Here is a 27,436-nt window from a genome sequence, read left to right on the forward strand (position 1 = left end):
CTGCAAAGGGTAATTTGAAAACAGAACGATAGATAAATTATATATTTGTAGGAAATGCTCTGTGATAAGGAGAGCATTTTAAGGCAACTTGTTTTATCAACTGTATCAGCAATATTATGTATTGCAGTTCATCTTAACAGCATCTCAAAATGTAGAATTATTTTAAAGCAACCTTTCTGAGAGATGATTCTGCTGCACAGGCTGCATGAGAAATGTTAGTCCAGTTACTGGATACGATACCTGAAGCAGAAATAGAAATAGAGGAATAGTCTCTGACCCCAAAGAGCAGTAAGGTTGGATAAATTATTGTTCTGTGTTCCTGGAATAGAGCTGAGTGAAATGTTGCAAGTCCTTAGAGTAAGAAGCATTAAAATGTATTACCTTTTCTTTCCTCAAACTATAAAATCACAAACCCTCACCAAGGGGCTGTTTGAGGTACCTGAAATCGATAGAGATACTACCACTGACTGATTTCTAGTTTCCTCTTAATAACTACAAAAATAAAGAGCTGAGATACCACTGGTGACCGAAGCATCCTTCCTTCATAAGTGCCCTTAGTACCACAGTTTCTGCTTCAGAATCTGAGCTGTCAGCCACCAACCACACGTTGAGGCCCTCACCCTGCCCATGGCGGTGATGGGCAGCTTTTGCCTACTTCACTTCCCTTTGTAGTCCTCCATGGGACTCCCTCCAGCAGTTCCCTGTCTTTCTTGAACTGGGGGGGCCCAGAACTGGACGCAGTACACCCACTGTGGCCCCACCAGGGCAGAGCAAAGAGGCGGAGGACCACCTCTTTTTCATTCACCCCAGAAGCACCCTTGGCCTTCCTGGCATGAGGGCACACTGCTGGCTCATGGCCAACCAGGACACCGAGCTCCTTCTCTGCAGGGCTCCTTTCCAGCAGGTCAGCCCCTAACCTGTACTGATGCGTGCGGTGGTTCACATCTGGCTGTGGTTATTTAAATATGCGCGTGTCTAAGGGGTCAGACCATTTCTTAGTCAGCAAATATTTAAATACAGACTTAAGCAGAACCCTCCTTGTAAGTGGATATTTTGGAAGCTGGCTGTTGGATCTGCTTAAGATTTAGAGCCAGGAATTTAGAGGTTAGAAGTCTCAGGGATGGTTTTAGTGGGTTTTTAGAAGGAATATTACCTTTCTCACTGAAGTAAAAATGTTTAATGAGCATTTAAGAAGCAGGCTCTTAAACAGCATTGTAGAGCCATGGTGATAAAGTATCCTGAATGACATAGGCCATCAGTGAAAGCAGGGTTCCTCTGTCACTTAGGAATGATCCTCAAATTCAGTCACTTCACCATTAGATAACTACTTATTATGTTCAGGGGCTTTTGGAAAATCTATTACCTGCATCTTCAGCCACACAGTCTGGCTTTATGTCTGGCTCTGTGACACTTTGCAGAGCTATCTATAAATATCTTAAAAACCTGGGGCTATTGCTAAAGATACTCAAATACCTCAGATATTTTTAAATCTTTTACCCTTATTAGTTTTCACAGTTGAGAGCCAATGTTAGCTTATTCAGAAGCATAAGAAAGTTTGGAAAGAAATCATTTGCTGGGGAGCACCACGTAAGCGTTAACTTTTAACAAATTCTGTCCTGCTGTTTTTCAGGTAAAGGTGATGTGTTTGGTGATATCTTCTGGAAGGAAACCAGTCTGGCCCACGCATGTGCCAACGTACGGGCTCTGACATACTGCGATTTACATATTATTAAACGAGAAGCCTTGCTTAAAGTGTTGGACTTTTATACTGCTTTTGCAAACTCCTTCTCAAGGAACCTCACACTCACCTGTAATTTGAGGAAAAGGGTAAGGCAACTGATCTTGTTTTCCCTTTCTTTCAGCAGGAAATTGCACACTGTTTGCAGTGTTGAATAATCCCCAGTTTACTCTTGATGTTTTTGGGTCATTGCAGATTAACTGGCCTTTCAATAAATGTTGTAGCTCTTTGTTAATGATGGCTCAATAAAAGTTAGCCATAGATTTGCAGCTCCGAGAAGCAATCCTGGCAGTGTGACATATGAATTACACTTTCTTTTTCTTTGCTTTGCTATTTTTTTTTCTTTCTGTTGCATAATGTATAAAGTTATATGTAATAGTGTGAGAGAGTCCATATTTTAAGATTCCTCAGAGGTGAGGCTCAGTCTCTCACCTGCTAGATCAGAAGAGAATAGTCTGATGGATTTGCATGGCACCAACTAGGAGAGATTTATTGATGTTAAATAAATAAAATGTACTCAGCAAAAGTATTATTTTAATACTTGCTTCACTCCCTTGCACAGTTGAGAATTTTAATATGGCAAGGTTAATAAAGCTTGGTAGCAATTTTACATTCACAGCTCACTTTTTAAATCCTCCTGCTCATTTTTTAATCAATCAGCAATGCTCACTATCCATTAGTTCTTTCAAAGAGCACTCCATCTAAAAATTAATTAGCCATAGGGACATATCTTGAAAACAGGTTAAGGGATTCTTTAATTCATATTGGGCTGCAAATTTTAATCTTTATGATTTTTTTTTTTTAAGATTGATGAGGGTTATATAAATTTCATTTGCATAGAGAAATCTCCTAACAATGATTTATAGATTATTGAGCATTAACTGAGAACCTCTAGCTGCTGAAACACATTTTTCTGCAGCTAGGACTTCTCACCTGATACGGTATCAAGGCTATCTCCATATTTTACAAGGTAGTATCAGCCTCTGCAGCAACAGGAATTAAACAGAACTAGAATTTTAGGTAGATATAGTTTCTCCATGGCCACTAGAGTATTTTACAAATACTTATTTCAAAGAAGATTTAATTTTTACTGTGTTCCTGTGCTCATTAATATACCAACTATGGCACAAAATACCCATAGCAAAAAGTAGATGCAATGGGATTATAGCCCCCCTCTGTCTGTGCAGGAGCCTGGAAGAGCTGAATTATAATTAAGTTTGGTTCCAGTTTCTCAGTTTACCTCTGACTTGAAGCTTGTTAACTCCACTTTGGTCCTGAAGAAGGGCTTTTGGCTTGAGAGCTGCTTTGGGGCTTCTAGCTTTTTGCTTTTTTATTGATAAGATGTTCTCCTGGTCATGACTTCAGCATCCTCCCTTGCCTATTTGACACGTGCCACCAGCTCCAGTCCCAGATGACAATTTCTTTCAGACCTTCCTGATGGTGATTTCATGGGACAAGAGAATACCAAGTACATTGTGTCAGAATTTATTCTTTCCTTCTCAAAATGGTAAACCTGTCACTTCAGCTAACTTGCTGGGACTCCCCATCAGCCATGACGAGGTTGTGCACAGGAAAAACACAGACAGATCTTTTCTTGTCAGGCCAACATGCTGGAGTTCAATTCTGCAGTCCTGGGATGCGTAAGGGGAATAATCACTTGGCTGTTTTTCTATTTATTTTCTTCTGTCATATTCCTTTTTTGGACAGTTTGGTTCTTTACAGGGCCCTGGCACACGGTGTCACACTAGTGGAAAAGCACTCAGGGAGCATTAGGTACATGCAGTGTGACGTGGTGCCAGTGACTCAAAGCAAGAAGTGAATGAAGAGCTCTTCTAAAGAAAGGTTGGATTGTGCAGACGGAAAGGCATTGTCAGTTGGGTATTGCATGTGTTGGCACTGGAGTCAAAGGAAGATCAAGTCAGTGGAGTACATGAATTAAATTCACTGAAAAGTTAGCCAGTGACATCTGAGCTACTCACCAGTCACTGTTATAGCCCATGAGGAGGAGTGCTTCCTTTAGAGCGCAGTCACCTGTCCCTCTTCAATGCCTGATCTGGGAGGAGAAAATCATCCCCTTTCTGTTGATTTTTTGCGACAGTTCTCAGTTGCTTACTTTTAAATACCAAGGGTACATCAGATGAACTCCACCTAAAATGTCTCCTACTCAAGAGCTATTTCTGGAAAAGTCTTTCTCCTGGTATTTAAGTTGTGCTGAGCCAAAGCTTGCTTTTGCAAAAATTATGAGTATTGTTCCTAGGTACAAAACAGATCATACTGCTTTCAGAAATGGGGATACAGTCCAGGCCCTGTTTTGTAAAATTATTCAGGGGATTGTTTCAAACAACATATCTGCTGAAAGTGTACCCAATTCCTTGTTGGACATGAAGTGTCTGACTATGAGTTCAGCCTTTGAGAGAAGCCACGCCATCCAGAACAGTTTTATCAGGCGGACAGAAAGCAGTTGTTCAGTAAGTGAAAGCAGGCAGCCAGAGCTGCACTGTACTGCAGCAATTTGTGCTGGAGTCATGTAATCTAAATGGAAAGAAAATCATTGCATCCTTTAATTGATTTCAATAGAAATATACTTAGCACTTTTTCTACGTAGTCATCACTTGTAACGTTTGACATTTAATCATAACAAAAATACACTCATTGCAGTTCTGTGCTCAACAAAATGGCTGTTTGTTCTCACTGTCAAAAATATATAGATAGAGAAAATTGCTCTTTCATCAGGTCTGCTTTTCCAAATACGTATGCATGTGTGTGGGTGCCTACACACGCGCGTTTATTCTGCATTGTCCCTCAGCAAGCACTTAGATGTAGTCTGTAGACTGTGAAACAATTTAAACGTTCAAAAGGCTAATAAATTAATAATAGTGCTGAGCACAAAAGGTTAGTTCCACATGACAGGGAAGAGAAAGTCACACTGAAGTGGGGAAATAATGTTTTCTCACTCCCAAATAGCATTTAGAGGCTTGGCATGTTGAATGACCTACTTAAGGCATCTGCTCAGTGTGCTGTTATCAACTCTGGGTTTTTGTTTTCTTTTTCTGTGCATTAGGTAGCTCAGCCATCACGCTGCATTTATGAGCCCATAAAGTGAGCATGCCTGCTTGCTTTCCAACCTGCAGTCCTCTCTCCTGCTCATGGTGACGAAGTGACTTTTAATCTGTAATTGCAGAGCATTGCAGCGTATCTTGTTTCGTGCTCTGCAATCTTTATGGCACATCTAACATTGCTAATGTACACTCCAAGGCAGAGGCAGTACTTTGAACTTCTTTCTTTCCAAATAGGGGAAATAATTAATCTGGAAAGATTCTCTATAAAATCGCAATGAGATTACATAGCTGCCTCTGAGGACTGAAAGTTAGAAAGCAGCATTTGGGATGAGTCTTCAAAGAGTTAAGTATTGCCTTCTGATGTTGGAAGAGAATATTAATAATGTCTAATTCATTAAGTGCCTTTCAAGATTTCATGCAGCTGGAGTGAGGGCTCTGCAAACTTGAGCCATGAAGTTTGGCCAAGGGAAAGGAGCCAAGACAGACTTATAAGAGAGCCATATCCATTCAGATATACACATTTTATTGATAGTCAAAATTTGGGAAGGAAGGCCTGCACTAAGCTACCAATTGTGTTTCCACAGAAAACAAGTGTTCAGCTGAGATATATTTAAAGCTTTTTCTTTTTCTCCATGTTCCTTCCATTTATTTACCAACTAAATGCACCATCTCCAGCTAACTACTAGATCACTACGATCTGTGGAAGTGCAGGAAAAATCAAACTGAAATTTTGCACCCTCTGAAAGCAAAGCTAAAATTCTTCCATGCTTCAGTAAAGCAAAGATTTCCCTACTTAGCTTTTAAGGTATATGGTTGCATACTGCTGTTTTGTACTGTGAGCAAGAAGAATTGTGTTAAATTAATCTGGAGGAGTTGAGGAGAGGACGTCTGGCCATGCAGGGTCTCTGGCACATTTTCTCCGGGAAGGTGTGCTAGGAATGAGCCAAGGAAATGTGAAGAAAGGAAGTGCCTTTAAGGCAGTGAAATACCCTCCAGAGAAGCTCTGTTCTGTTCCATGTGTCATCCTTAAAGCCAGGGACAACGCTGTGAGCAACTGACGTTATCTAATTCAGCCAGCACAGTGTGAAGCAGGTGAGGCCGTCAGACTCTCCTAACACAAATGTTCTGGCTATTTTAGGTCAGAATAATTTCTTTTAAAATCAGCTTTCTGTTTTTGCTTGAGGTTTTAATGAATCATGTGTTGTTTCTTGAGTGAATCATACATCATTTCTGTGTCACTTTTTTTTGTTGTTGTTTTAAAGCTATATTTTAATTTGAATTCTGTGCTTCTGTCTCCTGAAAGTGAAGGCTGTACCAAAGGTCATTCAGGATCCCCTTCCTCTGTCACTTGTCAGGTTCTTCAAGCGTCCTGATGCAGAGGAAATGTCAGAGGCAGAAGGTGTTGCTCTGTGCATTGCTTGCCCTTCAGGATGCACATGTTCTGGTGAACCTGCAGATTTTCACAGGTTTTGAGCTTTGAAAGCCTTTCACAATTATGGCAGAGCTGTTTGCACTTGGCCACCTGGTGCTCCTGCTTGGTCTTGACCAGCTGCGGGGAATGACTTGCTCATATAGAAAGGGATCAGAGCGTGGGGTTTGGGAAACGGGCATCAGAAAGCTTAGAGCTATCTGTGTGGAAAATTGTGCTGGGAAGCCCCTGTTCTACACCTTCACAAGGGTAGGTCCATCATCCATTTACACCCCTTTTTGCAGTCTCTCACTGGGAGCTTCCTCCATGTGGGATAGCAATGGTGACCAAACCTATCCGAGCGAAACAAACTTTTCCATCATTATTGCTAAAGAGAAGCAAGGAGATGTGCTGCTTAGGGAGTTGCAGTGCCTAGTAAGGTAGATCAGTTCCAGAGGGGCTCTGGGCTCTTGTTCTGTGATGAGGAAGGTGCCTACTCCCAGTCTGCCACTTGGCTGCATCCCCTCTCTCACTCCTGGTACTTTTCGTCTGCATGTGCAGCTTATTCCTCTGCTGGCTCAAGCCAGTGTCAAGGGTCCCAGTGAGTGCAGGATCAAGCCTCTGGAAAGGTGATCCAACACATTTCTGTTACGGCTTACACGTCCAGCAGGCTTTTTGGCATGACTTTTGACTCAGAATGTGTTTACAACTCAGCTGTCTTGCCTTTCCTGGGACTCAAACTTTCTGCACGCTAATACATCAGGCTGCTCACAGCACCTAGGGGAGGTGAGGAGGCACATGGTGACAGCCATCTCCATTTACCCAAGTGAAACACAGGGACATCAGCCTCTAGCTGTGCTGCCTGTGACAGTATGCTTGGGTATTCACGGTTCTTCTTACTTCACTGCTGTAGCCTGTGACCATGGCAAACTACACCTTTGTCAGCTGTGTAAAGCAACAGTCTCAGTTATCTGTTTTCCTCTTCACCTGTACCAAAAACAACACACCTTTTTCCTTGTTTTTCCCCTTCTTTACAGCAATAAGGTCAGCTCAGTTTGAGCATACAGGGTGACTTTTATCCCCACCTTCCCCTCTCAGTACATCTCACAGACTAGCTTCGCCTTTAATTCCACCAAAATTCCTTCATCCGTCTCCATGCAAAAACAAAAAATTGTTACAACTTGTTTCAGGATGCTCCTGCCCTTTCTTGTCCCTCTCTGGTCTTTAATTATCTCTTTTTTTTCTTCTTTTTATGTGAGTGTGTTGTCCTAGGAAGTGAAGTCCTACCACTGCAGTTTAGCTGCAGCTACAGTTTAGCATGATTACAGAGCAAATAAGTTATATCCTCCAAAATCAATACAGTTTCATTTTGTTCACATCTTAGCAGACCTTGCAGGCTCCATTATGCTCTAAGAAGCTTTCACTTAAGCCAATTTTCTTTCTTTATTGTTTGACCTCATTGTATTCAGTTATCTCCAGATATGCCACTATTCCATTATGGTATTTCCTAAAGGGCTGTTTCACTGATTTAGATCTGGCACCACTTCTGGAGATGTCTAGACCTGTGTGTGGGACCCAGATAGGTGTCTAGACTTGTGTATGTGCGTGTGGCCCAGCAGCACAGCCCATGGTGCCTTCCTACTGAAGCCCACTTTCTGGAGGATGGATGTCCATTCTGAACTTACTGCAGCTCTTTGCTCTCATCTTCTGCCCCTCTGAGCATAATTCCTTGTGCTCCACTTCATGGGCACAGGGATCTGAGTCAGTCACAGCAGGGAAGTCAGTGAGTCCTTGGAGGGCCATGCATGACTTTGTTAGGTAGAAGAGCAGCATAATTCAGAGAGAAAGCTGCAGCAGCATTAACTTCTCTCCTCTATGCCTCTGCCAGACAGCATGGGACAGCTGTCCCCGAGCAGAGAGGCTGCTGTATAAAAGCTATCAATGGGTTTGCTTTCTTGCTTTTGTTGGTAGCTGTGAACTTGACTTTCCCTTGTGCCTTGCTCTCCTCCCTCTCCTGTTTGCCACTTCATCATCTCCCTTCTTCTGGGCACAGGCCAGGCCATGCAGACCGTGGGGAACTGGGGCTGTGGGGGCAATTGCAGTGCCGAGTCCTCACTGCAGACACAGAAGAGAAGAGTGAGGATCTCTGCATTTGTATTTGTTTCAGAGCCACATTAATCTCACAAGGTACCAGTGTGCCCTTGTTCTATTCTGAATATAATTTCTAAATTAAATACCTCCTTCTGAGGTCCCAGTTGTGTTTCTGTGAGACAAAGCCCCACCGACTGTTTGAAGTGGGATTGAGCACAGTCATGATAATCCTTTGGCATTACAGAGGTGTGCAGTTTGTTTGTTTATTTGTTTGTTTGTTTTTTGCATGGACATGGAGCTTCTTTCTCTCTCTAAATCAAAATGGCTTTCATCTCATTTGTCAGACCATTATTTCACTGCTGGTCTTTGTTGAGAAATGCGTGGCAGTTCAGCCTTGCTTTCAAGGAGCTTTGAATGGTATAGTATGGCTGCAGAAGAGAATTGTATGTGCTGATGTGCTGCTTTGTGCACGGAGAGACTCAGCAGCTGTTACACAAGGCAGTGCTGATTTACCCCATCTCTTCTTCACTCAGCCGGGGAAATGCAAACTGAGTGATTTACTTGTGTGTGAATACATCACTGATCAGGACATGTCAGGGATTGGCAACATCCACTGGAAAACAGAGGTGTAAACTGCATTTGTTAGAGGGGATATCCAGGCTGGGGGTGATTTGCTAATGTCCATGAATTAATACCGTTTTCTTGTTTAGAAAGCTGCCATAGTGCTGTAGTTCACTCAGAGAGCTTTCTGCAGGCTGTCTGTTAATATCGATTCAGGGCAGTGTTGCTTACACTGGATTTGAATGATGATAAAGTAAATCAAAGGTTTGCTATTTTTAGTCTTGTAAATACTAAAAAAATAAATGTTTTGCGTTCCCATTCCCTCATTAATTGAAATGAATGCTTCTAATTTCCTCCAGCTGAAAGGAAGGCGGTGTGCATGGTGCAACAGGAACATTTAGGTACTGTACTAAGGGACGTGGTTTAGCAGGGAAATATTGGTGGTAAGTGTGCGGTTGGACTGGATGATCTTAGAGGTCTTTTCCAAACTGGATGATTCTGTGTTTCTGAGAGGCAACACTGCTATGTTATTTTCCATTTCCAGTTAAGAAAGTTTTTTCTTATCAGCCCCCTGAGCTTTGATGTTATGTACGCAGGCACAGCAGCTCAGCTTACAGCAGACCTGAGCAGATCACCATCATTGCATGCCTGAGCTTTGCTTGCAGGCTGTTACTTTGCCAGGCTTAGCTCTGCAGCATGCTCTCTTGGGCAGGCATACTGCTGAAACTGGTTTTCCCAAGGCTTTGTATTGCCCCTCTAGTGCCTAATATGCCATCAGCTCAGCCACAGCTTACTGTGTTAAAAATGCATTTCTGTTGCTGCTGAAAGTAGCAAATCTATTCCGTGATGTCCTCAGTGTGTCCCAGGAGCTGCCACTGCTGCAGGCACCCTCATGTAGGTTGGATTTGCACAGAAGGTGGGGGTCTGTTCTGTTACCTCACATCTTTCCAAACCAACTCACCCAGAGGAATGGATTGCTTCTTGCATGAGATGCTGAGCCTAATTACTACAGGGGTCTACCACTTCTCCAACATAACTGCAGAGGAAAGGAGGAAATGTTAGAAATGTTAGGGACCAAGTTCTTTGATGGCTTCCATCATTGCTTCCTTGAGCCAAGTGCCAGGTGTGACTTTCAAATATAAAAATGAGTTTCTGTACCTACCTTCTCACTCCTACAAACCTTCCTTCCCAAGTCTGGGAATCCCAGCTGCGATGCACCCAAAACCACGGATAGGGAAAGAGGACCCGTTTGTTGGGGTCATATGAATGGATGCCCATTTACTTCACAGGGCCAGTTTTGTCCAGTCCAGAAATAATCAATAAAAATATCAAACCTTTTTTGCTCTGAGAAGAGCACTGATCTTATTTTTGCCTCCATTTGGTCTGATTTTTTGAGTGGTGCTCTGTGGACCCAGCAGTTGGACTTCATGATCCTTATGGGTTCCCTTCCAACTTAGGATATTGTATAATTCTCCAAACAGTTTTGTTTTTGCCTTGGCATGCACGGAAAGGCTCCTCAATAGTTCCTTTCTCTAAGTCTGTAAACTGCTAAATAAAACTCCCTGCATAAGGCCTTATTTTCTGTGCAAATCCATTCCCCTGTTGTTTGCAGCACGTTTCACAAGTGTAATAGTACTCAAACACATGGTTCAGCCTGTGATAACCATTCAGAATATTGCAGTTCCCAGATTTACCTTACTTTGATTGCAATGTTTGGGCTACTTCTTACTGCAGAGAAACCATGCATTTAGGTAAGAGTTAAACTGTAGACAGAGGGCAAGAGAAACTTGGTGGAGAAGTTAGCATTAATCCCACTTGTTTTAGTTAAAAATAAAACCCAGCCTGTCACTTCCAACTTAATGACAGTTGTTTGACTTTGCCTTTTTTAATTGTCAGCCAGTTGCTGTGATTAGCAAGCTGTCTTGGTTTAGGTCCTGTGAAAAGAAGCTCTGGAAGAGCAATTTTTGAGGAGCTGATTTACATACATGCCAGAGGTAGGAATGGGGACATGGGGATTCTGGGAAACACCTGAAATAAGCTGATCCCATTACTGCACTTCTGAGCAACATGCTTGAAGGCAAAGAACTTGCATTTAGGAAAGAATACTTATTACTAATCCATGTCTTATCCTCATATTTTTACTTCTCAGTTTCCACAGCCCCTGGTCTTAATTTGTTTCCCTTCCTAAAGACTACAAAAACAGAATGTGTTCTTCAGATGTAAGATACTGTTAGGAAAAGAGCATAGCATACTCAGTCTCTGATTCTGTTAACTCCATTAATTAAGCAGTCAGTGATCTTTTGAACTCTGAGACCTCCCTCTGGACATTTAGTTGAAGGTTAGATTACCTTTTTTATTAGTTTTCTGCGGAAGATATTTCAGCTGCCAGAAAGATTTTGTACAGTACTTCCTATGTAAATATTTATATTGCTCATTGCGCACTCAGGGCTGATGGCTTACCTCTGCACTCCGAGTTCATGGCTCTGGTGGAACTAACTGCTATTTTCTGCCTTTGTTTGTTTGTTTGTTTAAAAAGAGAGCACTTCTTTTCCTACAGACATAGGCTTTGGCTTTTTCTGAGAGCCCCAAACACTTCGAAACATGGCAGTGAGGACCAAAGCAAGTAGCAAGACCAGCCTTTTCTAAGTGAGCTGTTTCTACTGATCAGCTGAAATAGAGCATTTCTGCTAAGATAACCCCTACTTTTCCATTTGTACCCCAAGATGCCCCTTGATGCATCTAGGATTCCTTCTCCATGTCCCTGACCTTACGAGAGCATTCTGGCTTCTCAGCACTTCATTTCTAGGTCTAGCGCATGATTTTCACCAATCTGCCTTCCTTGACTGCCTGCCATTGTAATGAATTTTATCTCCCTTGTGTTTAAAGTGCATCCATTTTAAAATGAAGCACTTGTTGGTAGTTCAGACCTCCTTTATGCTCCATCCTTCTCCCGGGCTGTATTATCCCTCCTGCCCAAAAGGGCTGCAGAGAAAGGAAAATGGAGAACTGAACCATGCATGCTTTTCCCTGTGTTACTAACTGTTCCTGTTTCCATTTATAAAAAGACTTATCCAGTAACTACAGGATGCTCTACAAAAGTATATGAATAATAATTTATAACCATAATCCAGCCATGCATTATTATACTAAACAGGTGCCTGACTAATCAACACGAACTATCAGCCATTACTTCAAGCATTTGTCAGAAAGCTGGAACCAAGGCACTGTTTGCCATGTGGTCCGTCAGAAATGAGTCCCCACAAAATGCTTCTTCTCAGACCAGTATTGCTGAAAATCATTCCAGTATGTTAGACAGCTGCTAATAGACAGATAAGGACTCTGCTGGGACAGTGACTGACCTTGCAAATTCCCCATCAGCCATTCTTTCACACTGTTAGCCTGCTTCTGGGCAGGTATGCCTGCCCTGTGGATCAGCCCTGCCCTATGGCTGAAATATCTGGCATGTATACACACATCTTTAGGCATCCTCCCACATGTAAGGTAGGTGTCAGACTGCACTGAGAACAGGCAGCCTCCTGCTAGTGCCTGGATAAGGTCTTCCTGGGAGAAGGTGACCAAAGAACCAGTGTCTAGCTTGAAGTTTGGGGTTAGCTGCATTTTTCAGACACCAGAAAAATATCAAGTCAGAGGAAAACAGAGGATGCTTTGGTCTAAGTGCCAGAGGTCAAAATGAGAACTCAAAGTGAATGCAGCATCTGAGATGAAAAAGGTAAGAGAGCCAGAGGTAGAGATCTGTACTTCTGTGTGTTATTGCTCCATGACAATGCAGCAACGTTTCTGTAGCAGCTGGTCTTTTGTTAATTGTATGTGCACAGGGATTGGTAGAAAAGATACAAACAGTGTGTAAACAGGGTGCAGCATAATCACTAATGAGGAACTACAGAATCATCAATGTTATTGATTGCAAAGACCTGCTATTTGTCCAAGCAGAGTTTTTTTTTACTAGCCCCAGACAAGAATAGGGAACAAATCAACTGGACTGACTCCAGTTTTACAGGAGGAGATCATTTCTGATCACTTTTAAAGCCAGATTTGCCAAAGTCTACAATACTGAGGATTATAAACTAATTTGTTTGGGTCTGGAGCAGTGAGATAAGCTAAGGCAACAAAACCAGCCGGCTCAGCCCCTAAGGAGCATCCTGTGTTAGTGCCTAAATGCGTGGATAGGAACATAAAGCAGTGCTGATGAGCTTTGCAGAGATTCACATCTAGAAAATAGGTGACTGTAGGTAGGTATTAGGGAAGATCACCAAGAATCACATGGAGAAATTTGAAGGAACTTTGAGAACAGGCTTAATGCTGGGACACAATAGAATGATGCCCGCAAGTAGGATATAGCCAGATCACTAAAATCCTCCCTAGCAGAGCTGTGGCTTATTGTCATGAAAGCCCAGGGATCGATTTAATGCATGTAAATGGGAAGGCAATGGCTCTTCACCACACCATCTGTTTATCCCATCTCCATGCCCCCACTAGTTAACTCTTTTGTGCTGTTTCCTCCTCTTGCTGATGCTGTTCAGAAATAAACACAAAGCTCTGTGGAGTCAACATTCGCTGAGTTCCTCAGTCCCATCTTCTGAGGTTGGAAAAAACACACCTAATGGTCCTTTGGGGAATAGTCAGAGCACTCAGTCCTCCCTGGGGGTCTGCCGTGGAGGCAGCCCGCTGGGTTTACCTGCAAGAAGCTCTGATAGGACTCTCATCAGCAACTTCATTTCTCTGCAGAGTGCCGTCAGAGAACAGTCTGCTTCTCTTTGTGTTGAAGTTTGGGCTCTGCCGTATTCCTGTGTTGTTGGAGGGAGCTCTGTGGTTGTGGGTAACTCTCCTCCAGGCTCATCTGGCTGCGGGTGGTTTTCCTTGACTGATTGCCCTAGAAGAGCTGTTCATTGGTTCCCACTCAGGTATCAGGAAACATTACCAAAATTATTGACTTCTCTAAGAAGTTATCGTTTGATTATGCCATGATTTGAAGGCTTCTGCTCTTCTGGTAATTACAGATTACCTCTGAAAGACTTTCCTTTAATCTCCTGAATTAAGATGCCTTCAGTGGCAGCTTTGCACCAACCACTTTTGGCTGAAGGGAGATTTTATCCTTTGATAAAGGTTGCACATCTTCCTCATAGAATATTTCTTCTTTGTTGGATACTCTAAAGTGTTAGCATGCCTATGTCTTGGGTCTTTTTTTCTCCCCAGGAGATTCCTTCCCACTGAAGCACTGGCTGTGAGCACATTAATGGCAATTATGGTGTGTTTTAAGAGCCAGCACTCCTTAGTCACACACTGCCAGCATGCTGCTCTCAGCTGGGAAAATTTTAGCTCTTGCTGATAGAGATGTTTCACTTGAAGAATCCCAGGGATACTTGTTAAGGTTATTTCAGAGCACACTTCATAGTTAAATGAGGTAGACATTAAAAGTTTATATAACCTTTTGAGTTTCTGTTTGTTTTTTTGTTTGTTGGTGTTAAATTGTGATTTCCCAATTGTTTACTGAGCTATATGTGTCTGTTCTGCAGGGGGCTGACCCTGCCTTTCAGTTAGTGAATGTTCTGCCAGAGGTGCTCATCTTTGCTGAGTCTTGATTTCATTTTAAAAGAGTTGCCAGGTCACACTGCCAGTTTCATACTGGTCTCTCTGAACTGAGAAGCAGAGGTGTGAGTTGCTGAATTGGCCAACTCATTCTCCTTGTTAGCATCCCTGTGGCTTCATTTGTAGGTTGTCCTGTGGGAAAGGGATATTTCCAGCAGTTGTGTGAGCTTGGGTTTCATTCAGAAGATCTGTAAAATGCAGTAAGCACCAGCAGCACTTACTACCCAAAAGCTAGATTTTGTTGACTGGCAGATTCAGCCATCTTCAACCCTATGAGTGTTTAAAAGATCAGATCCTTGACTGAGTTCCAGAGGCAAATAGGAAACAAGCAAATGATTAACCATCCACCAGCCTAAACCTGTTCCATCCAAGAATACTACCATGGAATCGGAGGCTGTGTCCTCAAAATCGATCTCCACTGTTGGACTTGGTTCAGGTGAGGAGTGTCTCCTCAGGATAAAACAGATCATTTGACTTCTTGGTTTCATAATATGGAAAGTTACGAAAAGGTCCAGTGCTTTGCTCTTCAAGGTACACGGGCTGTCCATTGTCCTTTCAGTTGGATCTCTTGTTCGTATGTTCTGCCCTTTAAAATTTCTTCATTTCTGACTCACCGTTTCCAACCAAAACTGATGGTGTTCTGCACCTCATGGCACTGGGAATGCATTGTTTTAATTGAAGCTCCTGTTACAAAAGCTTTTCAGTGAATTAACAAAATGTTGAAAATGATGTAGTGAACAAATAGAGTAGCTGGTAGTGCAGTCCCTGTAAAATCAGAGTTTCTGTAAGCCAGTTAGAATGTCTTCGGTATCAGAAACAAGGCTGATGGAAAGGGATGATGTGTTTTGTTAAATGAATTGATGTGGCTGGAAAGATCCACACGTTATCAGTTGCAGAGCCATTTTTTTGGATCTGAGGAATCAGATTAAATTTCAAGCACTGTCTAGTCTGTACAAGTCATATTTTTGGGGAGGGGGAGGAGTGAATAATTTCAATTAATTTGAATTTCCACTTAAAGTGGAGAGAAACAATTGTTTTACTGATTAATTACCTTATAATCAAAGAGTGCATTTTAGGTATTTATTGAGACCATTTCATCTTCAGACAAAAGCCAGTAAAAGGCAGAAACACAGAAAACAAACCACAAATTCTGCAAATCCTATGGGCCCATATTGTGTGCAGCTTTGTGCTAGGAACATGCAGGAATGCTGGGTCTGTCAGAAGTAGGGCTGGCCAGAAGCCAAACATGTAGATCTTGGCATTTTTCAGTGCAATAGAAGCAAGACCTCCAGAAAATGTTCCCTGAAGGAACAGAGATAGCAGTGGCTGTCCCCTCACCCACTTCTAACACAAACCTGAACAGCAGTAAAGCTGTCCTGGACTGGATTTAGCTTTAGCAGCTAACTACTAAAGTTAAGCCCTTCCAACATTCAGCTGTTTGCAATCTAGTTCTGTATGTCCCAGACTGAACAGTAGGAAAAGACAATCTATCGCTATATCAATTATTTCGTTTTAATGTCAGTCCTTATATTTATTTATTTACTTAATCCTTTTACAGCATGGTTTTTCCTACTGTGGAGGCTCTGGGCTGTAAACCTTTGTTTCATCTCTCACGCATCCACTAAGCAGCTCAGTGACCCTGGGCAAGTGATATGACCTCTCTGTGCCCTATTTTTGACATCTGGCCAAAGACGCGGCATCCAGCCTTCTCCCATATGGGGAAAGAAGAGTGGCAGATTAGAACTGCGTATTATTATTGATGATTGATTTTCTGTTCTGAGCTAAATCAGGCTGAAGAGCAGCTTGAAAAGTCTTTTGGCACTTTGCCCCATCCCAGAGAGCAGCGTTTCTGCAGTCTGCCCCAAGCTCAAACCACCCTGCTGTCATATGGAGGCTTTGAACTGTCTCTTCCTCTTTATGCTCAGAAGCATATTGCTCTTAAGAGATACTGCACTGGACAAAGTGAAGGCTGCTTTCTTTGAGGAGTTTCTTTTTTAATCATCAGTACTAAATATCTCATCTGCAGCACAGCAAAGCCCTAATCAATCAACACTGCTGAGTTCTGACCTTTCATTAGGCCAGTGCCAATAGCAGGTATTGATCCAGTGACCAGTGTAAGTTTGTGAAGATCAGACCTGCCTGATCTAGTTGGAAGCTGTCTTGTTGAAGATGCACTGCCTTCCAGTGAGCTCATTGTCACACAGCCAGACTAGGAGGCAATGGGAAGCTCCCTTCAGCTCCTGAGCCCTGAGGTTCCTACTGGTGATGGGGTGACAATATGGTTGAAATACTTCACTTTGTCACCAGCCATCTATGTCAATGTGGAGTCCAAAAATTGCTCCCATTTGTGCTCATCATAGAAGGGGCTGTGCTTCTTTGGATCACAGTCACTGGTAGGCCTCTACAGAGGCAGCACAGATCCATACTCCTCTTTGCAACAAATTGACCCTGAACTACAGCAGCTTGCACTAGGTCCTAGTTGAAGCATACATTAAATACATAAACAAACAGCCTTGCTGGTTATTTGGTTAGAATCACAGAATTGCAGGGGTTGGAAGGGACTTCAAGAGATTGAGTCCAGCCCCCCTGCTAAACTGGATTCCTGACAGTAGGTCACACAGGTATGTGTCCAGATGGGTCTTGAATATCTCCATAGAAGGTGATATAAAATAACCATGTGTATGTGGAACGTGCATTTTGCTGATTTGGAGAAATAGATCAATCTCACTGTTCTGCAACATAACATCTGCTCTATGGTTACAGCAATGAAATCAGAAAGGCAGAGCTGGGGGAAAAAGTGATTAGTTTCAATTCCAAAGCCTTGTTTATAACCCCGTGGCAAAGCTGCTTGCATCCAAAGGTGCGCAGTGCCCTTGTTGACCATCCTTTTGCTGGCAGGAACACAGCCCAACAGGCATCTGATGTAGCAGCTATGCCTCCTGCAGCCAAAAATCCATGCATTGTTTTCCCCTAGCATGCAAAGAAAAGGAGGCTACATGTATGGACAGGGGGTGCTTGGGTTTGTGGTGACTTGACCAGGAGAGGCTTATCTGTTCTCAAAAAATGTTCTTGTGGATGATGTATATGTAAATGATTGTGTAAAAGGAGTAAAGGCCTGTGGTGTTTCTTTTGGAAATCTGACTCCTTATCCTCAAAGCATAGCATACACTTAGTTAAATGTGTAATTGTGTCATTTTGCAGAATTGGTGCCTATCACTCAATCTGTGAGACTGGACTGATCTTTCCTTGCTACGCAGCTGTCAGTGCTACCCTGAGCCAGGATCTGAAGCGTGTATCAGGGCATCAAGAGTGCTTTCCTGTAGCATTATACATCTGTTGTGCACTGCCCTAGATGTCTTAGCACAGCAGAAACTTAAGCTTTTCATCCTGAGTTGAAATCCTAAGAGCATCAATGTGTGTTTTTTATGGCTTCTCTTCTTAATGAACTGTCTCTGTTTTGGCAATAGGACAAAACACTGGCCTCTCTCTGCTATCAGCCAATGAATCCTAGTCTCTTGGTTGTAAATAGTTAGCCATGATATAGGGATTTCCAATTAACTACAGGAATTATGGCAATATTATTATCTTCTCATATACCAGATGGGATGGAGATACACAGAGACAGTGTGATTTGCACAAGACCTTCCACTTGGCCAAAGGCTGGATCAGCAGAATCATCCATTCTCCCACATCCCAGTCTGGTGGTATATGTGTCAGGTCATTATGTTCCTGAGACGTGTAATAAATGTGACTTGGAGCTCATTCTGCTTCTCTTTCTTCCTCAATCCAGACTTTTTAAGTAAAGCAGGATGACTTCAGATCCTTTCCACGTATGAAATAGTTGGGACAAACTCTTAACAACTCTCTGTTTAAATATGCACGCTTGTTCACAGATACAGATCAGCCTGACTGACTGTCAGCATGCCTGATGTCTTGTAGATGTCTCTCCACAAAAGTAGTTGGATGTCATGCAAATTGATTGTGAACACAAAATGGAACTGGATTAAAGTTTGACCTACAATATCCAATTTCTAGAACCAGAGCAAGCAGTTACAAGGTCTCCCAAGTTTTGAGCTCTGGGAGTTTGGCCATTGTTGGGCTCTTCTGAAGAGTCTCTTCTTCACATGCCTTTTTTAGAAGAGCATTTTAGGGAAGTTGCTATATTAAGCAATGCTGAAAGGATCTACCCCTATCTTGCCCATAAAATGTAATTAAATTTCCCTTGAAAGTGCTTTTTCAAACTCAAAGAAATAACTTCTCTTGCCCTGAAAAGACATCACTTTGTTATTTGTATTGGAAATCTTCATCTCTGTTACAACTCAATTCTGTAATCGCTTAGAAGGAATCTGCATAAATACAGTTTCTCCATAGCAAAATTAAAATGTGCTTCGTAGCAAGGTTTTGCTTTTGCACACAACCATATCTGTGAAGTCAGGATCATTGAAATTAGCAGAAGGGTTATTATTTACCGTTTCTTTCAAGCATCCAGCAGAGTAACCCACAGAAATCTTCTTTTCATTCAAAATCCAGCATGAAAGACTGTTTAGTGAAACGTTCCTATCCCAGAGATTAACTAATTGCTCAGCAGTCAGTCATTCCCACTGCCCAGCCAAGGACAGTGATTCCTTTCCCACATGCAGATGGAGTAGTGGTTTAACAAAGAAACAGTTCCTGGTACAGGAGGATTAAGGAGAATTTACTGGAGAGCAATTAAAGCCGTTGTTAGAGCAATTTGTTTTTGAGGCAGATTTTCACATCAAAGTAAAGCTATCTATCTGAGGAGCGTATAGAGCAGAACAATAAAAAGCCATCATTTCAAGCCATCTATCGTGCTTCCTCAGAGCGTGGATTAATGAAGTGAGCTAAGAGGACAGGGAGATTTACAGGAGTAAATTAGGTGAAGCGGCCTAAATGCAGTTTGCATTTGGAAGGAGGTGCTCTGACTTTGATCTCTGCTCTTGCTTCTTGTGCCTTCTGCTGCCCTCTGTTCCTGCCAGCTTTCTCATCATGTCATCCTCAGCAGAGAGCTTCTGATCATGCTGCTTGCAGACACTCCTGCCAGCAGAGCACCACACAGGCCTAACCAGTACCAAAATGCTGTTACTGGAAGATGAGTTGGAGCCAGTGCTCCTTGCTGGATTTAGTGGGTGTTGCTGGCTTGGTCTTCCCATCCTGTATGCTCCAATCTCCTTGTCTTGTCCTGACTCTGGAGGAGGCATTACTCCAAAGTGTCCTTAGTATTAAGAGCTAAAAATGCATCTTGTGAGCAGTGCTGCCATTGTCCTCTCTGTTTTGGAAGGGAAGGAAACTTGAAGAGAAATAGGCTTTCAAGGCAAAAAACCAGTCCAGAGAGAATGGGTCCACCCAGCAGTTTTTAGATCCTTCCCAAAGGATGGTTGGAATTGATGCTATTTTTTTTTTTTTATAAGGGAGGTGAGGCACTGGCACAGGTTGCCAAGAGGGGTGGTGGGTGCTCTGTCCCTGCAGACACCCAGGGTCAGGCTGGATGGAGCTTTGAGCATCCGATGGAGCTGTAGATGTCCTTGTTCACTGCAGAGGAATTGGACCAGATGACCTTTAGAGGTCCCTTCCAGCTCCAACAATTCTGTGATTTGGATTTCTCTGGCTCAAAATGAAGCTCACAGTCTCTTCAGTTTCAAATGAAGAGCAAATACTGAGGTGCATTTCACTAGCCCATGCCCCAGAGGTCCAGTTTCTATTTAATTACAAATATAAGGACTCAATTGAGATTATTTCCTATGTATTCATTTTTGTAGATTCTTTCAACAGTAAAACTTTTAAATTTAAGTATATTTTAATTAATATAAATTTAAAGGAAAAAAATATCTTAAAAACTAGGATTTAAAAATATTTAGTGTCTGAAAAAAATTACATTGATAAACATGTTGCCCAGTATGTATCGTCAGTGTATCATGTTCTCTTTGACTTGCTTGGGTTTAAAAAGCACTTTGCTTTTGGAGCAAGCCTGTTTACCAAAAGTTGCATGTGAGAAATTGGGCTAGCTTTAATACCATAAAGAGCATCTCCAGATATGCCCTCTGTTGGCAAAGCTCCTAGAGAGGGCTTGTCCTCAAGAGCTGAGGCATGAAGCCTTCTAAGCTCATCTGTGCACATCAGAGCAGTCACTAGAAGGTATTTATTGGTGATTACCATCCTCTGCAGCGGGAGAGGTTTGAGCATGATCTGTCCTCTTGACACATCTGGGATTGGGATGATATTTTCAATGCAAAGGGCTTGATGTACAGCGGCAGCTTTTGGCTTGTGGGACACAGCCATCACCTGTCTTACCCTGGTACCCTTACCTTGTTCCCCAGTGGTTTGTCTGAGCCCTCCATGCAGATAAAACACCTGTTTTTTTTCATAAGATCTCAGTAGGACCCACCAGCCTGGCTTGGTGCAGTCATCTCTCATCCTCTCCCTTCAGCTTTTAAAATAGTACTGCTTATCTGGAAGGGCTGGCTGGTCTCTGGGGGATGGGGAATGCATCCCAACTGGCAACTGGCCATAACCCCAGCATGCTGCAGAGAGTAAAAATAGCATCAGATGAAGGGTATAATACAGACACAAAAGCTTTAAAGGAGGGCATTTTCAAAGCCTGCTCCTAACCCTGACGCCTGTACTGCTGGAGGGAAGGCTGGGATACTTCTTACCTACTGTCACGCAGAGGATGTCTGCATCCGAGCAACTGGCACAAAGCTCAGTTTTTAGGCACAGGAGACAAACAGATGTTTCAGGGTGCAGATTGTCTGACCTGTTTTAACATCTAGCTGCAGGTGAGATGACTCATAGCCTCCCAGCTGTCTGTGGCTCCTGGAGGATGAGTTCAGTTGCAGGCATTGGCTCTGTAAGTGTACCCTGCTCCAAGGGCCTATGCTCTGGAAATTGGGTGCAGTTTGTTTTTAGGAAGGAAAATGGCACAGTTATCTGAGCACAGCATGGATTGGGTTATCCTGTGTTAAAATTCCAGGTCTGACACATATTCGTCTCCCCCATTAGCATGAGAAACACACTAATTACTGTTCTACAATTCACTCGAAGATGTGGAAATCAACAGTGTTTTTTTTCAAACATCTTCATAAAAGTTTGTTTTCTGTTGTTCAGCCTAGACATGAATTAAGCATCCCTTCTCAGTATTTTTGGTTGTATTTGTTGGGTTTTGTTTAGCATTGTTCCCAGAGAAAATGAAGAAATTAAATATATGAGATTGCAGTATTTGTCTGTTATTGGTCATATTGTCAAGAAATCCATTTGTCAGCTGCAGCTAAGCTTGTGAGATGGAGGAAATCTCAAGAATAATTAAATTCCTAAAAAAAAAAAATAATAAAAATCAGTTGCTGGTTAAAGAAGAAAAGATCACCTGTCCATATTCACATTTCTGGACAATCCCAGCATGTAGCTCCTACAAAGCATGCTTGCCTTATGGGAGGGTACAGGGCTTGGAAAAGAGGCAATGGAAGACAGTTCTATTATTAAGCAGTTGTGTCGGATGTGGACAGGATCAAATCTCTCCAGTGGGATCTGAACACTGGTGAAGGGATTGCTCTTTGGGTATCAGACAGCTGCAAGTGAGCCTTGAGTCATTCTGTGTGGTCAAAAGATGAGTGTATGTCCATAAAAATTTCTTTGTTTCTACTATTTTCATAGCTAAATCTATTTGGGAAGTTTCCACTCGTACAGTCTGTGTTCCCTCTGCTGCATTCTCCAGCATGACTCTGGGCCTGTGCTGTCAGATGGATCACTGGCAATAGGGCACAGAGCCCTATTTATTTCTTCTAATTTCTTAACCTCAATCATTTCTCTGATCTGACTTCCAGTGCTTCTAGGGAGGGGAACAGTGAGTAGTTGTCTTCAGGGCCACATCAGTGAATGAGGGGGTCTGCCATGGTGTTTTTGTATTAAATAGGTGCAAACCCACAGTGTTTTAAATAAATGCACCAGGTCATGAGTGACCAGATGTGAGGACATCTCAAGACATTAAATACAGACAGAACAGTTATCTCTGGAGCAAAGATTTCAGAGGTGAGCAACACCTTCTTCATCCTATCCATGAAGTACTATATAAGTCAGTAGACAATCGCAGCCCCAATGCAGCCAAATGGGAGGGCTCCCTGTTCTATTTTCATGGCCCTGCATAGATGTGGGAGACTGAAATGTCATGTCTGCTGCATGTTCCCACTTCTGGAGCTGAGTCAGGCAGTTCTTCTAGGACAGAGAACTTCAGCCTCCCTTGAAAACTGGGCACAGTTGTAGGACGTCTCATTCTGGGTACCCAGACTATATTAATCACTGGGAAAATCTTTGCATCAACGACCTCGTGTGGCTTCCCCTCTGCCTCCCTCCTTGCACACCCACTGTATTCGTCACCATGACAACTGGCTGCCCTTTTGTTATAGGTTTCTGTGAAATGTCATGTATTGTGCACCACTGACAACAGCAGTGAGACATTCTGGGAACGGGACACAATGATCCGTGGTCCAATATTTGCCACTTTCATGAACTTACTGCAATTCTTCAAGATTAATTAATTTGGGTACTTTAATTCATTCATGCCCTTGGAATCACTTACTGAGAGGTCTTTGCAAATCGAACAAGGTTGTGGAGGGATGATTTTCACATTACCGGTACAAAGAAAGACAGAAGAAAATGGGTGCATTTCAAAACATCTGAAAAGATGATAGATTTACCAACTAATTCCACATTAAATGGAATGAGAGGACTTGTGAAGGTCGCTTTGGAAGTGATGGTGGGCTGGGGTCACCAACATGGTGAGTTACCTCTCAGTGTGATGTGCAAGGAAGGGAGAGGGGCTGACCATCAGTTCACTTTTGCTTAATCTTTGACAGCTCAATAACTAATGTAATCCTCATTCCTCTCCTTCCTAAAATAATTAAACGAAAGAAAAATGGGAACTCGGTCTCATGAAACAGGATTGGTATTGTATGGGATGGTCTTTCCCAATCCCATCCATAAAGGAAATGAAGTCTTACACTTCACCACATTTACTGAATTTAGCACTTGCCAGAAGACCCAAGTGTGGTTCTTTACTCCTCGAGATGTGCTCTGCTCACAGGTAATTCGGTTTCTTTTGATTAATTCCTTTGGGGTTTGTGCCTGTTCCTGGGATATATGTTTCGACAGGCCTGAGCGTAACCTTTCTGAAAAGGGTCAGGGACAACTGAAATAGCTCATCCAATTTAAGGTTTGAAAATAAGCCTCACTCAAGTCACTGAGGAATGTCAGCAGGAGATGTTTTTCTGTACTTATTTACAGATAAAAAGAGCTAGCAATAGTTCTTAGACATTAATGGAATTAAGTTGCTGTGTAAACGTATTTAATCTGGATGTGACTTCAGTTGAACCACTGTGGAAGTGGATTAAATCCAACCATGTGAAAATATTCTTAATATGGCTAACACTGTTGCTGCTAAATAACCCTTACTATTAGAATTCACATCCTACGTTTTTTTTATTCCCCAGTTCTTTGCCTGCATATCTTTACTCTTTTACTTGTTCTGACAATATTGAGTAGTCTCAACTAAGACTGAATCACTGTCACCCGTCCCCACATCATGGCCATGTTGAGCTTCCCTGTGCTGAGGCACTGCAGCACTGCTGCTGACCCTGTGCTGCTGGGCTAAGCTCATCCAAGTGATATCTGGCTCGGTGCTTCAGGGTCAAGCCTCTGACATAGAAAAAGACAGTAACTTCCTGGCTTTTGGAAGAGCCTGCTTCAGGAATGAGAAGTACAGACTGTGTCAAATTAGCAAAGTTTTGGCTTTTCTCCCACAGAAGGCAGCAGCAGCAGTCACGGGTAATTATATTCTCTACAAGGAGATAACCTCTGGCTAGAGAAGTTTTCAACAGAGAAGAGAGAAGCAAGAAATGGAAAAAAAAAATACAAAGGCAGGTTGCAGGGGAAGAAAAGTTTTCAGTGAAGTGCAAGTGTTAGGAGATGAAATTTTAAAAAAATGATGCTGTTGTTTCTGCTGTTTTATTGGTGGCTCTAGTCTTTGTAAACAAGTGGCAGAGTGGAAGTTATAGATGATATCTAGATGCTTTCCCAGCCCCATACTAACTGGTGTGTGGGGCATGGAAGCACTACCAGCTCTGCAGGATCCCCATCCTCCTGCAGGCACTGCCTGCTGTGGCCAATGAGCAGGGCATAGAGGATGTTTCCCCTCTTCTGATGTTTCCAAGGCACGTGGCCTGGCACAGCATGGTGCAGAGAAGCAGTCAGAAAATGTGGCTTTACTTATAAGTAACAAGCATAGAATCAACTTGAAGGGTTGAGGTGGCAGTTCTTTGGGTCCTTCCACGTGCTCACATTCCTTTTGCTACAGAGCGTTGCTGCGGAGTGAAACAACTGCAGCATTAAATGCCTTCCTCCTCCGAGCCATACAGCATCATGAGACAGTGGATATTGCTGGGTGTTAGAATCACACAGCCCCGTTACGGTGCTCCTGGGACACCCACACATATTAGATACATAAACTGTTGTGCTGCTGTGTGAAGCTGTGTGACGTGGCACATGGGGAACCTAATTGCACCCACTGGCCACTGCCACATCAGTAGCAAGAAGGAGAGCTAAGAAGTAGTGCACATGTTTGGATGTTCCAGTCTCTGAAAGGTTGTACTCACTGAGTTATGCTTATGGCTGTGTAGTTTCTGCTGAATTACCATTTCCTTTTGATCTCCACTAAAGAGAGCAACAGAACAGGTATAAGTGTGAGTGTAATGGATAGGTGCGGATCTCTGCATTCAGGTTCTTGTTTGCTTTCTTTCTTCCCTTTTTTCAGTTTCTTTCCTCCTGACATCAGGATATTTTTAGTTCTTCAGGGCTATATCTTCTGCATCAAAAAATACAGACGAAACTTACTTTTAATCTGTACCTTAAAGATGGTGTGTGCACGAGTGCGTGTCTATGCAGTAGCATATATCTGAGGTTACTGTGTTTTGATCATAGAATCATAGAATCACAAAATGGCCTGGGTTGAAAAGGACCACAATGATCATCTAGTGTCATGTGCAGAGTCACCAACCAGCAGACCAGGCTGCCCAGAGCCACAACCAGCCTGGCCTTGAAGGCCTCCAGGGATGAGGCATCCACAACCTCCTTGGGCAATCTGTTCCACTGTGTCACCACCCTTGATCAACACCATTGTAATTCACTATAGGACACTGAGATAGAAAGGAAGAACTATCTTTACCCAGATAGGACTGTGCTATTTCTCCATCTGCCACTTATCTTGTGCTGCATTGTTGTGGTTGGTGTCCTGTGGGTACTGACTGTTTTGGGTTTGTTCCCTGTAGATCATCTTCAGGAAGATCAGCGATGTCAAGAAGGAAGAAGAGGAGCGCATGCGCCAGAAGAATGAGGTGACACTGAGCATTCCTGTGGACCACCCTGTGCGGAAACTCTTTCAGAAGTTCAAACAGCAAAAGGAGATGAGGAATCAAGGCTCAAGCCACATCGACCCAGAAAGGAACCAGCTTCAGGTGGAAAGTCGGAGCGTGCAGAATGGGGCCTCCATCACAGGCACCAGCGTGGTCACCGTGTCTCAGATCACCCCCATCCAGACGTCCCTGGCTTACGTGAAAACCAGTGAGGCGGTGAAGCAGAACAACAGGGATGCAATGGAGCTCAAGCCCAACGGGAACGGAGATCAAAAGTGTCTCAAAGTGAACAGCCCCATGCGGATGAAAAATGGAAATGGGAAAGGGTGGCTTCGACTGAAGAACACGATGGGGACCCACGAGGAGAAGAAGGAAGACTGGAACAACGTCACAAAGGCTGAGTCGATGGGGTTGCTCTCTGAGGACCCCAAGTGCAACGACTCAGAGAACGGTGTAAATAAAAACCCACTGAGGAAAACAGACTCTTGTGACAGTGGAATAACAAAAAGTGACCTTCGCTTGGATAAAGCCGGTGAGACTCGCAGCCCCCTGGAGCACAGCCCCATTCAGGCTGATGCTAGGCATCCTTTCTACCCTATTCCTGAGCAGGCCTTACAAACCACGCTGCAGGAAGTCAAGCACGAACTCAAAGAAGATATCCAGCTGCTAAGCAGCAGGATGGCTGCCCTTGAGAAGCAGGTGGCAGAAATTTTAAAAATATTGTCTGAAAAGAACGTACCCCAGGTCTCTTCCCCCACATCCCATTTGTCACCCCAGCGCCCCCCCCAGATACCTTGCCAGGATATTTTTAGTGTTTCAAGGCCTGCATCACCTGAATCAGAAAAAGATGAAATCCACTTTTAGCATATACCTATGTGTATATATGTATACAGTATATATGCAGAGGTGTATATATACCTTTATACATATATAGGTGTGTGTATAAGGTAAATATATATACATATATATTTTCACTTGCATCCAATATGACTTGAACACACCAAGGATTTTGATATGTAAATATTGCATGTCCAGCTGGATTCTGGCCTGCCAAAGAAAACAATTATTAACATAGATATTGCTTGTATAATATGCAGTTGACTGCATGCACACTTTACATTTATTTATAATCTCTATTATGTAATAAAAGAACGACTTTTGTTTAACAAAGGCAATGTACTATTTAAAGAATCAGGGTCTAACCTGCCAATATTGCCATGACAGTTTTGATCTCAGGCTGGGTGAATTGAGCTTTTACTTCCTCACTGTCTTTTCTGCCAAGTTAGGCAGTACGTTAATGTGACATGGAAGACATGTTCAGGCTTCAAGTAGCACCATTTCCTGGTATCATTCCACTACAATATACTCTATATTTGGTAAGAAGTCCCCCTACTCCTCCTAAAGGGTGGGCTCAGCTCAGTTGCCAGGGAAGGGCGCCATGTTCGGTGCTGAAGTAGATCACTGGAATTTATTCATGTGGATGTTGTGCATGCACAGCCTTCTCTTTCAAGTATCCTTCTGCTCTTTTAACATCGTAAGTAAGACATAGTAATGGTGA

General features: G+C 42.8%; 1 protein-coding gene across 1 annotated transcript in view; it reads left to right on the top strand.

Moving 5' to 3' along the window:
* Positions 1-26,781, top strand: part of KCNH5 (potassium voltage-gated channel subfamily H member 5) — a 141,760-nt gene extending 114,979 nt beyond the window's left edge. Inside the window, exons 10-11 of the mRNA XM_010712032.2 lie at positions 1,631-1,827; positions 25,795-26,781. Of these exons, the coding sequence (XP_010710334.1) occupies positions 1,631-1,827; positions 25,795-26,742 (1,145 nt within the window). The 3' untranslated portion in view covers positions 26,743-26,781. The remainder of the gene's footprint in view (positions 1-1,630; positions 1,828-25,794) is intronic.
* Positions 26,782-27,436: the final 655 nt, after the last annotated feature.

This window comes from Meleagris gallopavo, chromosome 5 (assembly GCF_000146605.3).
Source record: "Meleagris gallopavo isolate NT-WF06-2002-E0010 breed Aviagen turkey brand Nicholas breeding stock chromosome 5, Turkey_5.1, whole genome shotgun sequence".
In the NCBI taxonomy this organism is placed as follows: Eukaryota; Metazoa; Chordata; class Aves; order Galliformes; family Phasianidae; genus Meleagris; species Meleagris gallopavo.